Below are 14189 nucleotides of genomic sequence, written 5' to 3' on the forward strand. Positions count from 1 at the left end.
ACACCCAATTCTGCCTCTAATTCTCAGTTTTTCAAGTTTCAACCAGACATTTCGGCTGCTTTCAGCCGACGTGTCTTGTTGAAAATCTCACGACCCACAGAGGATAGTGTAACTTCAATGGGACAAGAAAGCTCCTGGTACCAGCCCCACTGCAATTACCGCAGGACTCGTACTGAGGTCCTCAGCATGTGACACTAATCAGCAGATTTTAAAGGACTATCTGGCAAAGTGTTCGTTGTCAGGTGAGTTGGTTGCCTCAGTCTTTTTCCCTGAATGGCAGGCAGCAATTCACAAAGGAAACACATCCATATCTGTCACCAGGGCTGGCTTTAGGGCAGATCGACTTTTGCGGCTGCACTGGGCGCTGACCTGTATAAGAGGGCACTGACCTCAGGTTTTTAGCAATAGCTTATGACTGGAGAGATGAGAGGTACTTTTTCCGGTGGTTGTGAGAGAATACGAGGAGGCGGTCATTGAATGTGGGGGCGCCAAAAATGATTGTCGCACCTGGCGCCAACACCACTAAAGTGGGCCCTGTATGTCACATTTGTTGGCACTCTGAGCTGAATTTTCAGGGCTAAATAGTGGTTAATCATATCAAATGCCTTAGAGAGTAAAGGTGATATAAGAGTGAGGTTTACACCATTCAATGAGAGATACCATCCAATATCCAAAATGTGATAGGGTATTATAACCAGGAGTTAGCCTTTTCTGAAAGGTGTGACTTGGCCACTTTATAAAACCCGCGGTAATGTACCCTGGGTAAGGGAGACATTGAGTGAGGCTAAACGAGCACCAAAGGTGCTGGTTAGGCACCAATAAACAGCTCTTTGGTGTCGTATATAACACAGCCATAAAGGTGTGCTGTAACATGGAATGGAAAAGGGCATTTCTCCTTTAAATAAGCTAATAAAGAACACTTTATTGAAGGCGCCTGAACCAGTAGGGGTGCCTTAGATAACTCGCAAGTACTGAGCCAGATTTAGTTTAAGGCCAGTATGCCCCTGGACACAAATTTTCCAGTGCCTAGAAATGGAAAATACAACTTTGCTACTTCAGGAATTTGGGAACCAATTTTCAACTGCAAAAATCTGTTGAAGTTTTTTTCCACACATGTTTATTGTAGTCATAACTTGACAGCAAAGACTAAACTTTAAAGAGTGTGTCATGTGCTGTTTCATCTGTCAGTGGCAGTGGCGGACCAGCTGGGCTTTAGCTTGTAATTGTACCTGTTAGGATGGCAATATCACATGCATGCCCCACTGCAAGTGTCTGGTATCATGGTTTTCAGATTCAGTCACCATACTCATGCTAATGTAGCCTGTGCATGAAGGCCTAGATCTGTGCTTGACTTACGAAGGTCGTGAACCTGTCGTGGACCTAGAGGATCACACCAAGTGGACTACTGTCCCTCTCACAGGTGCACACATGTAGCACGGTGGTGTCGCAGGTGCACACGTGTAGCATGGTGGGGCAGTATAGTGTTTATGGTATGACAAGACCTCTTTAACTATGTCAGGTGAATGAAAGTCTGCTGGCTCATTCACCTAAAGTTACGGTGCTAATTGTGAGCCCAGAATCCTAATGTTGAGATTAATGCACTTGGATTTGTATATGTATTCTAGTGAAGTTTTGTGTGCATTGCATGAGTGCATGTCAACTAGAGTGACACAGTTTTGAAAGCCCCTGGCTAGTGCATGTACGTAAGATGGAGGTATGGGGGAAAAGTGTGGAAAAGAGCAGAGCAAAGTTAAAAGAAAAATACAGGCTTGTGAGAAAATGGAGATGAGTTCAAAAGAAGAAACTATGGGGTATATGTACAAGAACTGCCGCTAACTAGTGTGAGCATTAGTTAGCGGCAGTTTTCTTAACGCGGCCTAGCACCAAAACTATCGCCCTGTTAGCGATGTATTTAGAATATGTCGCTACATGGTGATAGTAACAGCTAGCCGCGGTGAAAACTGCCACTAACACTAGCGTCAAGGTGATACAAATTTTGATGTTAGCGAGAGAAAAGTGACGAAAGGCCCATTAGTGGCAAAAAAACCTCATTTTAGTCAGCCCTGACTTTTTTTGCCTAGAGTAAAAATAGCCAATAAGTCCACCTCCAATGAAAAATAGGAAATAAAACCAATGGAATGCAGAATGGAGCAGCCATAGCCAAGTGCAGAACAGATCAACAACCCCTCAAACCCCCCAACAATCAGTATAACCTGCCAGAGTCCCAGTGGAAGAGGAAATTCAGATTCAGGGCTACAGTTATGAAACGAGGTGCATCGCTGGTAAAAAAGAGTGATGCATCACTTTTCATAGCGCCCTCCTTGCAACACGATGCAGCCAAAACCTTAAAAGTGGGTACAGTCCCCAGGGCCCAGAGGCCTTGCTGGTTCTGAGTCTGTGACCCGGAGTGGGAGGCAGAGGAGCTGTGGAGTTGCTGGGCCATGGCGGTAGACACTGAGGTGTTTGGCGATTGCCCTTACCTGGTGGTGAAATCTGGCAGGTCGCATAGAGACACGTTGCTGACCTGTGTGAGAACACCACCTGGTGCACCTTGGAGCTGGGAACTGTAGAGGCGCTCCTGTGCACCAACATAGGGAGGTCTGCATCACATACCAGGCGCCACCACTACACCGGGGTGTAGGGAGGAGATTACCAATGGTGGGCAGCGCCTCTCTGCATCACAGGCTGGAGGATGTTGTGCAGGCCGGATGCTATGGAGGGTGAGGCCCCTGAGCTGCGTCAAACTTGTGTTGTGGGAGTGCTGCAACTTCACGTCTGAGGGGGCCCTGTTGCATTACCTGCATCGGGAGGTTCCCCAGTGGACTTGGCAGCGACTACTGTACCCAGGATTGTGAAAACCCACCTGGCTGAGGCTCCTGCTTTGGAGAGAGTTTGAGCCCCGGTGTCAATGGCCAGGTGAGGAGAAGGTAGGACACGTAGGGGATTAGGCCCAGGGGGCGAGTTGGTCCAGGCCTAGCGCTTGTGGGTGATGCACATCGTGCCCTGAGCAATCCCTGCTCTGCGGCAGACCTACTTCACCGAGGCACCGCACAGGACTGGTGAATGACTCCACTAACTGGCTCAAGTCACTGAGATCGGCCATTGGTGGCAGAGGGTGCCAGGGACACAGGGGCCATTTCTGGCCCAGGCCCTTGGGTATGCAGCTTGAAATGCCTTTACTTGCTAAGGAACTGGGGAACACGGAATCTGGTCGCCATTGTTAGATCGCAGAAGGCAACTGGGTGGTGCTGCTTTTCCTTGCCCCCTGTTAGTTTTTGGGTTTACAGGCGACTCACCCTTAGTGGTCTCCCTCTTCCTGCAGAGCTGTGCTTTATGGTTGCTGCTGCTGCTGCTGTTCCCATCTGCTGCTGCTGGTTCCACTGACCCAGCGGCAAGATGTTCGAGTTGCTCCTCCACCCGCAGGCTCCTGCCTGCGCCTCATCCCTGGTGGTCCAGTGGTTGAGCGTCACTGCTCTCCAGCTTGATTGACCTCCTGTCCCTCTTTTCTGCTGTTCCAGTTCATCTTACTGCTCTTTTCCATTGTTTTTCTACCTTTATCTTTTTTTATATTTGCTTTGTTTGGCTTTGTTTTTCCAGTGTTTTTTTGCAGTACCTTTTTCCATATCCTTTCCCTCGTTGCTGCTGCGATCTCCCTCATCCCGCCCCCTCCAGTGTCCTTTCCCACATTTCCTGCCTCCCAGCTGTCCAGCCCCTCTGCAGCACTACCTAAAGGCAGACACTCTATGGCCATGCGCAGCGGGTGTGCCATTGGTGGGCCAAAGGCAAACCTGTTTGCATCCGTCCGCCTCTGTACCGCGCCCAGCACTAGGGACCCTGCCTCTCAGACACTCCACCGTTATGCCAGCACCCTCGTCGCCCTCAACCATGGACGCCACACTGTCTGCCATCTAGTGTCACCAAATTATACCCTTGCACCCTGCACCTGCCGAAACTGCAAATGCACTTCCTGCCACATCAGCACACCAGCGCATCTTGGCGCTCTGCCGGCCAACAGCGCACCCGACGGGCTCAACTGCATCATCCTCAACATGCGGTCCCTCCACAAATACGCCACAGAAATCTAGGACCTTCTCTACGCCACATCTTCAGACATCGCCTTCTTCACATTAACCTGGACCAACCTCTGCTCCGGACAAGACATCGCAATCCCCGGCAGCTACAAAATCACCTGCAAGGACCACCCCAACCGTACAGGAAGAGGCTTTGCCATCGTCTACAAAAGCACACTCCAACTGACCACGCACTTTAATGAGCCAGGGGCGACCATGGAACAACTCCACTTCCAGATCCGGACCAACCCCAACACCACCATCCATGGCAGCCTCGTCTAAAGGCCCCCTGGGCCATGAACCCCCATTCACCGATGCCATTGTAGACCTCATCGCACCCCAGGCTCTCCCATCCACGGACTACATCCTGCTCGGAGACCTCAAGTTCCAATTGGACAACCCCAGTGACCAGAACACCACCCCTCTCATGGTTAACCTCGCCAACATCGGACTCAAGCAGCTAGTCACCGCTGCAACCCACATAGCCGGACACATGCTCGAGCCCCTCTTTTCCGCCAGTGGGAACTTCAACTACAGCCACACCACAGAACTCTCCCGGACCGACCATCATTGTATACATCAACGCCTTCACCACGTCCACCGTACACCACCACCATTTTTGCCCCCCCCCATTACAGCGGGATCAAGGCCACTGAAGAACTTCTGGTTAACTCCCTCAGCACCACCACTCCGCCAAAGCTTACAGACTCCAACACCACAGTGCGCAACATCCACCGATGGATCTCCAACTGCGCTGACACCCTGGCACCCCTCAAGAAATGACCAGGCAAACAACACTCCAAGAAGGCTAACTGGTTCACTCCTGCCCTCCACTAGTCCAGACACACCTGCAGACTTCTCGAGTAGAGAAGGAGCCACAACATCAATGTACTATGAAGACAGTCACCCTTGCACCATGGTGCAAGGGTGCCAGGGTTGGTGCATGGCAGCCACTGTGCACCATCGTAGCGGAAAAAGACAGGGGGCTAAATCCCTGAGCCCCTTCTGGCAGTTTAACACCACAGATGCGTCATTTTCTTGACGTACTTGCAGCTTGGATCTTGCACCATGTTGCGCCATATTTCAAAGTGACGCACCTAGGCATATTCGTCACCTTGTGAAACCCTATGCCACATTATACCTGCGTCTGGTATGATGTAGGCAGGGTGAGCGTTCCAACGCAACAATGCTTGTAGGATTGGTGCAGTGAAGCCTCTCAGATCTCACCGTGACAATTCTAGGACACCACTGCATCAAAACCTTACGCCTGCCTCATGGCAGGCGTATAGGTGACTCAGTGCCATATGTATAGGTTGGCCCCATGCATTGCTGGAGTTGCGTCATGCTTGCAAAACAACTGTTGCAATGCATGACTTTAGTGCTGCCAGTTACGTCAGGATTCCAGAAATATCTGTAATTGATTGCAAAACGGAGAGCATACATTGAATAGGGCGCATCCATGGTGTCGCAAGGAGGGCGCAGTAAAAAGTGTTGCAACGCTGTTTTGTTGCAGCGATGCAACATTTTTAATGAATGGGGCCCAGGAATGCGCCCTATCTTATTGATAGGGCGCATTCCTGCCCTTTTGTTTTGTCGCAGGGCAGCGCAGCAACATTCCTTGCAGCGCTGTCCTGCACCAAAACCTCTGAAATGAGGCACAAGTCTTTGCACCGATTTTGAGTGGACTGGACTGGACTTAGCAGCAGTTTTGGTGCGTTATGGTCGTATGGGAATTTTATTGTAAATATCGCAAAGAAGGGTTAGCGGCAGTTTTTGCACGGGAACGCCCACCTTGCATCTCATTTTCGTTAAGTCCCGCTAACAGAAGTGGGGATCTTAAAAAGTCACATTTACGCCGGAAAAGTGAAGCTAACTGCAGTTAGCGGCAACTTTTAAATATGGCGATTTAAAAAGCCCCCATAATGTCAAAAAATGTATGCTACGGCGGCGTTAAGTTCTTGTACATATGCCCCTATGTCTTTTAAGCGTGAGTGGAGAGCACACAGTACCAGGGCTGAGAAAAATAAAACAAGACAAGGAAAAGTGAAGATGGAGGAAGTGGAACTGAAGCGTAGGAAAGAAACCGGAAGTGAAGAGTTTAGGAAAACAGACGAAAATGGCTAAGGTGGAAAATGTAAGGAAGAGTGGAACACAGCCTGGATGAGAGAAAAGGGAGGGAGGCAAGGTGAGTGGACTAAACAGTGACTAGGCTGAGAAGTTAAGCAGGTAGCATGAAGAGTGGGGAAGACAATCTAGACAGAAGAGAGCAGAATGAGGGGGGGAGATACCAGCGAAGGTGAAGGAATGAAAAGGGCTGAAAAAGAACTTAAGGGCTGGTCTCGGGAAAGTACTCTTGTGTTACCATTTTCACCACAAAATAGCCTCCGGCAGTTAGCAAGAAATGATTAGCAAAAGGTTGTAATCGAAGAATGTGTGCAACTTTTGTTTGAATGCTAACATATTTGCGGGGCTCACGCTAAGGGAATCCTTGCCCATACAACGGGGAATAATTGACTTTAGATGTCACTGGTTACATACATGTACACAATTACAGACTTATCATGGCTACTTCACACACTACAAAGTTAGCATGTCCCTGGCAACAATTCTTTCAAAATTAAACACACAATATTTCTGAAGCACATAAAAATATCTAGGAATTGTACAAATGGTGTCCTATTACTATGGAATCTTCTCTCTGGCGTACCAAATTACCTGGGGGTTGGAGGGAGATTTACTATAAACTAGAACAATGCAGCACAGCAACCAATTGCTCACAGCATTGAGCTTGGAGAAAAGTGCAGGACAGTGCCATATCTACTTAAATATGGTGCTGCTCTTCCTCAGCGGTGGTGCTCTTTTAGTCAGCTCAGCGTCATGCACACATTTTTGCACCATAGCGCAAATGTGTGTGTCTGATGTCTGGCTTAGGTTTTTGCACTGGAAGAGTACCCAGCAGTAGAAAAATACTATGCTAAGATATACTTTAAAATGTTTTTAAACATTGTATACGTACTGTACAGCGCAGCACATAGGCGATGATTGAAAATCTTGGAGAGGTAACACCTCCGTCAAGTAGGCATACTTTTTTTTTAAGTAAAGATTGTCTACAATTGTTCGAAGACAGGACTTACATCAAAAACCATGGGCGGTATTGTGGGAGTGGCCATGTACCAACTTTGGACACACTACTGATGCAAAATAATACAAAGTAGCACAAAATATATTTTGGGATACTTTTAGGCAACATTAAAGCTAAAACGTTTTGCACTAGAAAGTAGATAACAAATCAGCACTTTGCACCAATTTGTATCCCTTTTGGTGACTTTGCACTGGCACACAGTGTTAATAAATTTTCCCCCTCGTAGTGCAAAACCTGTGCTATATCCCGCTTTGCTCCAAGTGCCCTTTTTGTAATCCCACCCATGACATGCTTAGAACTGCTGTGCTGAACAACGTTTCCTCTGTTTTCGAATTGTCAAATTCAAATACTTACAGCATCTCTTTGCCTTTCCATCTTAGAAGAAGAAACGAGATGAGAACGAACAGGCAGTGGATGGGGAAGGCTCGGCGATGACTGACATGCCACAAACTGAAGAAATGACTGACATGGTGGAGATGAGGGAAGAGGGAGAGTGAGTCCCAAAAATCCTTCTTCAGTGGCATCAAAAGGACACTCTAACATTGTTTCTTATTTTGTCCTATTGTTTTTCCTCTTTTTTTTATTTTTTACAAGAGCCCTTGACTTTGCAAGGTTTCAGACAATTTCTTTAGCATACTGGGTATGCTTTATTTTAGGGGCCTTGATGGCCTTTGCTTTAAGTAAGCATTAACCTCTTTTATTCCATGCAAACACAGCAGACATGGGTACGTCACATCTGCTGGAAACTTCCCACAGCACCCTTCACAACTGGACAATCTACGCTACGCGTGTCAACCAAAGCACTAGTTGGATTTTTGCTGCCATTCGCTGCGCTGCCGTCCTCCATGTGTGTTTTTTCTTCTTCCGTTTCCTTCACTGAAACCTCAACCGCGGCCTCCGGAAGTTCATCCTTTTCTCTTTCATTGGAAACAAAGTATTTTGTGTCATTTCAGCCCAAATATGCCAAGGTGAGGAGTGTATTGACCTTCACCGTAGAGGTTGATGAACACTGTCGTACAGCACGTGATGCTATAGTTGGGTCTTGAAAGTCAACAAGCTTGTGGGTGACCTAGTGAGGACGGGCTAACCAGCCACCATTTTCTGTCTGCGGAAGTTGAGTGTGGGATACCCCTGCAACTGTTGCACTTGCAAAGGAAATGCACAACGCCATAACCAACTTTCATGGGAATGACTCTAGCAATAATGGCATTCGGAATGGGTCAATAATGCAAGATAATTACCATTTTCTTTAGATGCATGTGCTAGTTTCCAGTAGCGATCATATGTGGGTACCTCGGCACTGCTTCTCATGGTAAGGCTCATTTCTAAATGCCGGTAATGTTAAAATAGCACCCTGAGAAGCGACAAGTCAGTGGCAGGAAATATATGTGTTAGATACACTTACGCGAGTATGCTTACTCTGTTCCATGGTAGCGTGTTTTTATACCACACTTAAAACCAATGGGATCTTTTGAACTTGGAACCACGCCTATTTCTCATGGTTGCATAGTTCACAAGCCGACTGTTTTAAAAATGGGAAAATATTTGTGTTTTCGTCATGAACAGTATGTCTTAAAATTAGCAAAATACTCAAAATAGCCAAATGTGCTCCATGGTTTTTATTCCACATTCATCCTACCCTCAAATCAATATTTATCTTTTCAGTCAAGTTGTTTGAAGTGTATGTTCATTGTTTAACTAGTCTGCACTGCAAAAGAAAAAGTGCCATACAATCTCTTAGAATGTTACCATTTCAGTACCAGTGTGTCAGTGTGCCTTGGAAACCATATTGTTTCAGTATTAGTGCATGTAATGTCCCTTGCCATTTTGTCCTGATTCTATGTTAAGAAAAATTGTACTTAATATGCCGTCAGGTGAAACGTCACAGTGTCATTTATGTTTCTTATCTTGAGAGTTCATTGCTTTTTGGGAAAAGCATATAGGAAACTGACATTGTTTTAATGTGGATCCCCCCCCAGTTATTTGTGGACGCCTTTCCTTCAAACAGATTGCGTGTGGTATAAAAACACCTTGGATCCTCACAAATATTCAAATGCCAAAAAATAAATATATAAATCTGGTGTTTGTCCTCATGTTAAGACCCGTCTAGGGTCTGCTTCATTGCCATGAGGTTGCATTCTCCAAAACACATACCTACAAATAGTAAAGCATAAAAGGAAAATTGTATCTGGTCAGAACGGAGAAAAAAAGGCCGTTTTATATTATGCTTTTATTTCATATGACACGAGACTAGGTATTTAAGCAGCAGTATTTTTCGAATATTTGTAAATATTTAATATTTGTGTGGGTTTAGAGCATAATATTCTACTTCAAGAAGTAGAGGGGACAAAAGTATTCTATTTAAATATAATGTGTTAGGCTATGATATTGAGCAAATGTGTGAATGCTTGGTAATATGATTGGAAAGGGTGAGATTAATGTTATTAAAAACTTGAAAAGGATATTTTATGGATACAAATGGATTTAAATTTATATGTATTGCATATTGTATAATGACCAAATATAATGAACAGTGGTTAAGAAAATTGAGATGGGCATTTTTTTTTCTCAGTGAAATATTTAATTCTTATTTATATATGGCTCCTTTGCTATATATGATGCAAGGAGTTGTTCACTTCTAATTGTTTAGCATTTATGATTAAGTGTATTTTAATGTAGGGCTAAGTACAAGGGAAGCTTAAAGCCCGTTGAGTAAAATATGCATTATCAGTTTGACAGCGGTGTACCTAATATATCAGAAAACCAGTATTTGAATATTTTGGAGTACAGCGTTCTTAATAGTCCAATCTCCTCTCCTAGCACTTTAAGTCTTGGTTAATGGATCAAATGAAAACGTGTGAATATATATATATATATATATATATATATATATATATATATATATATATATTCACTGAAAAAACCATAGGTTTCAGGGGAGTTATAGTTAGCTGGACTTTTCACTCGTACAAAACCATTGAAATTCCCCCGTTATAGTTAGTTCAGCTAACTAGAACTCGCGCGCCCGCAATGCACAGCTGATGACGTCACATATTACATCACTCATGACATGGTCAGTGACATCACTCATGACATCACTGATGACATATCAAATGACATCACTGATGACATCACTGATGACATCATCCAGTGAATGTGTGTTTCTCTGAAAATTACATATGTTTTATATATGTATATCTCAAGGTCGATGGAAGAATAAATGGGTATATAAGTGTCTAAATGGATGATTTGTTTTTGAAAAATTGATTGTATAACTGACTGATTAAGTGTATCTTAGTGAATACAGGCTTAGTGAGTAATGTTTAAATATGTAAATATCTGTATCAGTCTCTCACTTTGTGTATAAGTGGCTGCATGGGTTGGTGTATATAAGTAGTATATGTGAGAGTGAGAGATTGGAAGAGTTCCTGTATGAATAAGTATGTGTTTCTATAAGTGATTGTTTAAAAGACTAAGTATGTGTAAGTTTCTGTAGAAGTAAGTGTGGTGGTGTGTGTATAACTGTATATGCAAGTAAATGGATGTTTGATTCTTTATTAGCATGAGTGACTGTGTGTGAGTAACTCTATGGATGAGTGGCGTTGTGTAACAGGATGTATAGGAGTACTTATGATGAGTGAGTACATGTATGAGTGACTGTATAGGACTGTTGGTGAATGAGTGGATGTGTATGTGGATCTTAGAATTACTGAATAGGTTGTTGTAACTGGTATTGGTATGTCCATTGTTTTGAAAATTTTAGTTTCTATTTTTGAATGTGTGTATCAAAGGTTATATTAGGGGGAGAGGAGGTCTGCCACTCTATCACAAGGATGATGTCATGAGTGATGTCATGAGTGATGTCACTGGCCATGTCATGAGTGATGTAATATGTGTCGTCATCAGCAGTGCATTGCGGACGCGCGAGTTATAGTTAGCTGAACTAACTATAACGGGGGAATTTCAATGGTTTTGTATGAGTGAAAAGTCCAGCTAACTATAACGCCCCTGAAACCTATGGTTTTTTCAGTGAATTTCTAAGGTTTTGTAAATGCTAATTCCTAACTATAATGTGCCTGAAACCTATGGATTTTTCAGTGAATTTCAAAGGTTTTTTAAATGCTAATTTCTAACTATGCCTACAGAGATAGGACATGTGAAGAAAGAAGAAAAAACGCACAGAAAGAAAAAAAAGAAATGCAGAAAGAAGCAACAGAAGTCCTCAAAGACGAAGAAAAGTGCAGGAAGAAGGATAACGTGCAGAAAGAGCAGAAAGAAGCCTTGTTGCAAAATCATCCTGTACCCTCAACTTTTTCAGATGGATACTGGTGGTAACTGAGTCTGACTAACCAGTCCTAGAGCCAGTGCTATGTTAAAAGACACTCAGAATACAGTGAAAACACCTACATACACTAGGGAACACTATGCGTTGGGGTCCCCCTGTGATTAGCATGACCTCCTCTGTAAGCCCCTAGTATATAATAGGGCAGGGGATTAAAACTACTTCTTAAAACGCGCCACAGGGCGTGTTTGCACATGTCACCTCAGGCCCCGTCCCCTCCCTTCCCCACTGTGTAAACACGCCCTGTGGCCGTTTTAAGTTGGGAGATTAAGTCCCCTTGAATCCTGAGGGTCCCTAGGGTCCAACTAAACCACTAGGTACCTCCAGTAAGCGCCACAGAGCTGCGTTGCAGAGAGAAGTAAAAAGGGGCACGGCCTAGACCACCTCTCTGCAACGCAGCGCAGTGGCGGTAAGTGGAAGTGGTGCAGATCGGAGCTTCCGAATCCCCTCTACTTCCACGGACGGAGTGATCTCACAGTCACACACGCACACACACATCGCACGCTGGTGGGGCCCATTACACCAACATTCATCCTAACACTCTATCCGTGCCATGTATAAGGGAAACACTTTCAGTTATACCTAACCAATCTGCATATACCTTGAGGTCGATGCGACCTACTAGTTGCTATAGATCTGGTGAAAACATTTCTTTACAATATGCAAATAAATTCATTAAACATGACAAGAAAATAACCACCCGACACAGAGATTCAAACAGAATATTTGTTTATCTAAAATTGTAAGAAAAGCCAATTAAATGCAAATTCATTTCTCTCATATTTACCTATTCTGTCTAAATGTCAGATCCTAAGTCAGAACCGGTCCTCAGTAAAGTCAATCAAAGCTTCTAGCCGTCATGTAGAGTCACCGTCCTCTCCGTCAGCATCGGGACCTCGGATCATCAGTTCGGAAAGAAGTGGCGCTAGACCTCTCTAGTCTACTTATATTTATACTAAAAATTACATTCTTAAATGTTACAGTCATATCGAGCAAAACGGATGAATGGCGGAAATAATGTCGTCTTGGTACATTGAGATACAATGCGAGATTTTCTCACACATTGATGGTTCCAAATAATGAATAGAAAAATAAGGGGTCCATAACTAATTCGTTACTTCTACGGATGTCTCTTTTGGATAAATTGTATCCCAGTTGTGGGATCATTACAAGTTCATAAATTCAATATTTCGGGTTTGCAACAAATTCCATGTTCAGGGGCACTTGGCAGGCTTCCTGGGCTTGTCGTCATGATCATGGCTTTTCAGTTCATCAGAAGTGCAAGGTCACAGGCAGTGTAAAGCTTCCTTGCAAAATTTCCATCTACTCGAATGCAGGCTGCGGGTGGTAGCCATCTTTTGGTAGGCCACATTGGTTAACTTAAATGAAATAAGACATAAAACAGAATTACTGCACGGAAATGATTATACAGTGTTATTCCCTTGCTAATACCCTTATGTGTATGTATTTATCTAGCCATTTGCGACATCTAAAGTCATTAATGCATATTAATTATAAGCGCAAAACACAATAACATCATATAAGCAACATCTATTTCGTCAATTTGCTCACCAACTTAGTTCATTTATTAATTTGGCCATGCAATAGCGTTCCCACGTGTAATTCTTCTGTTAATAAGATTGATTAAACCAAACTCGACAAACTTTTAGTAGTTATTAATTAATCGGTAGTACTTTTAATTATAACATGCGAAAATGAAACAGGTATTCGGTTTTAAAGAAAAAACCCTGCTCCATCAATCCCCCCTTTGGTGATATCTTATCACCACAAAAACAAAAACCCAAAAAATCAATTTAGTTTCCCCTTTTATGAAGAAACTCAAAATATCTTCTTGTTCATTTTTTTCAAACCCTTGTTTCCAACTCATCTTCTTTCTTAGTTTCTATATACATGCTTTCTCTCAATTCTTCTAATTCTATTTCTTGTGGATCTCTTTCTGGTTTCTTTTGTCTCTTTTTAACATTTTCTTTTGTGATTTTCCTTTTATTTCTTCTATATCTACAACACATACACCCTAATCTAAGGATCAATAATGCAACAATTACACAGGTTAATGGAAATAATATCTTACCAAAAATGGTACTACCTATTTTAGCTACAAAATTCTTAATAGCAATCATCTTATTAGCCATTTTAGTCCAGATACTTTCAGCTTCCAGTGGTACTAATTCTTCATGCAAATCAGTAATATTTTTGATATAAACTTTTAGATCTTTGCTTTCGTCAGGAATGTAAGTGCAACAATGTTGAACTTACAGCATTCCACAGACTCCACCCTCTTTTGCCAAAAGAATGTCAAGGGCAAGTCGATTTTGCATCGCCATAGCGCGTAAAGCAACAATTTCAGTATTTACCAAAAGAAAGCCTCCAGCGGTGCTTGTAGACAAGCGATCCACCACTGTTGACAGCTTCCGAATGCCAAAGGCATTTAAAGAAATTCCCACTGCTGGTATCAAAGCTCCAAAAATATCTCCTACAATTTCTGTCCATGTTTCTCTTCTATAGCGTGTTAATGGATTAGTTTGTTCAGCATTTTCTACTCTATCCATGTGAAAAATCTTTGGAAAGACCAGGCCAACATAACATGTGCCAAACCAATGGTCAGGCAACCTGT

The 14189-nt window shown here is 43.5% G+C and overlaps 1 protein-coding gene across 2 annotated transcripts in view; it reads left to right on the forward strand.

The window, feature by feature from the left end:
* ANKH (ANKH inorganic pyrophosphate transport regulator) overlaps positions 1-9758 on the forward strand; it is a 549424-nt gene extending 539666 nt beyond the window's left edge. For both annotated transcript variants that reach the window (XM_085605963.1, XM_085605964.1), the window contains one exon: positions 7593-9758. In XM_085605963.1, the coding sequence (XP_085462089.1) occupies positions 7593-7709 (117 nt within the window). In that variant the 3' untranslated portion in view covers positions 7710-9758. The remainder of the gene's footprint in view (positions 1-7592) is intronic.
* Positions 9759-14189: the final 4431 nt, after the last annotated feature.

The sequence above is a fragment of the Triturus cristatus genome, chromosome 5_1 (genome assembly GCF_964204655.1).
Source record: "Triturus cristatus chromosome 5_1, aTriCri1.1, whole genome shotgun sequence".
Taxonomy (NCBI): Eukaryota; Metazoa; Chordata; class Amphibia; order Caudata; family Salamandridae; genus Triturus; species Triturus cristatus.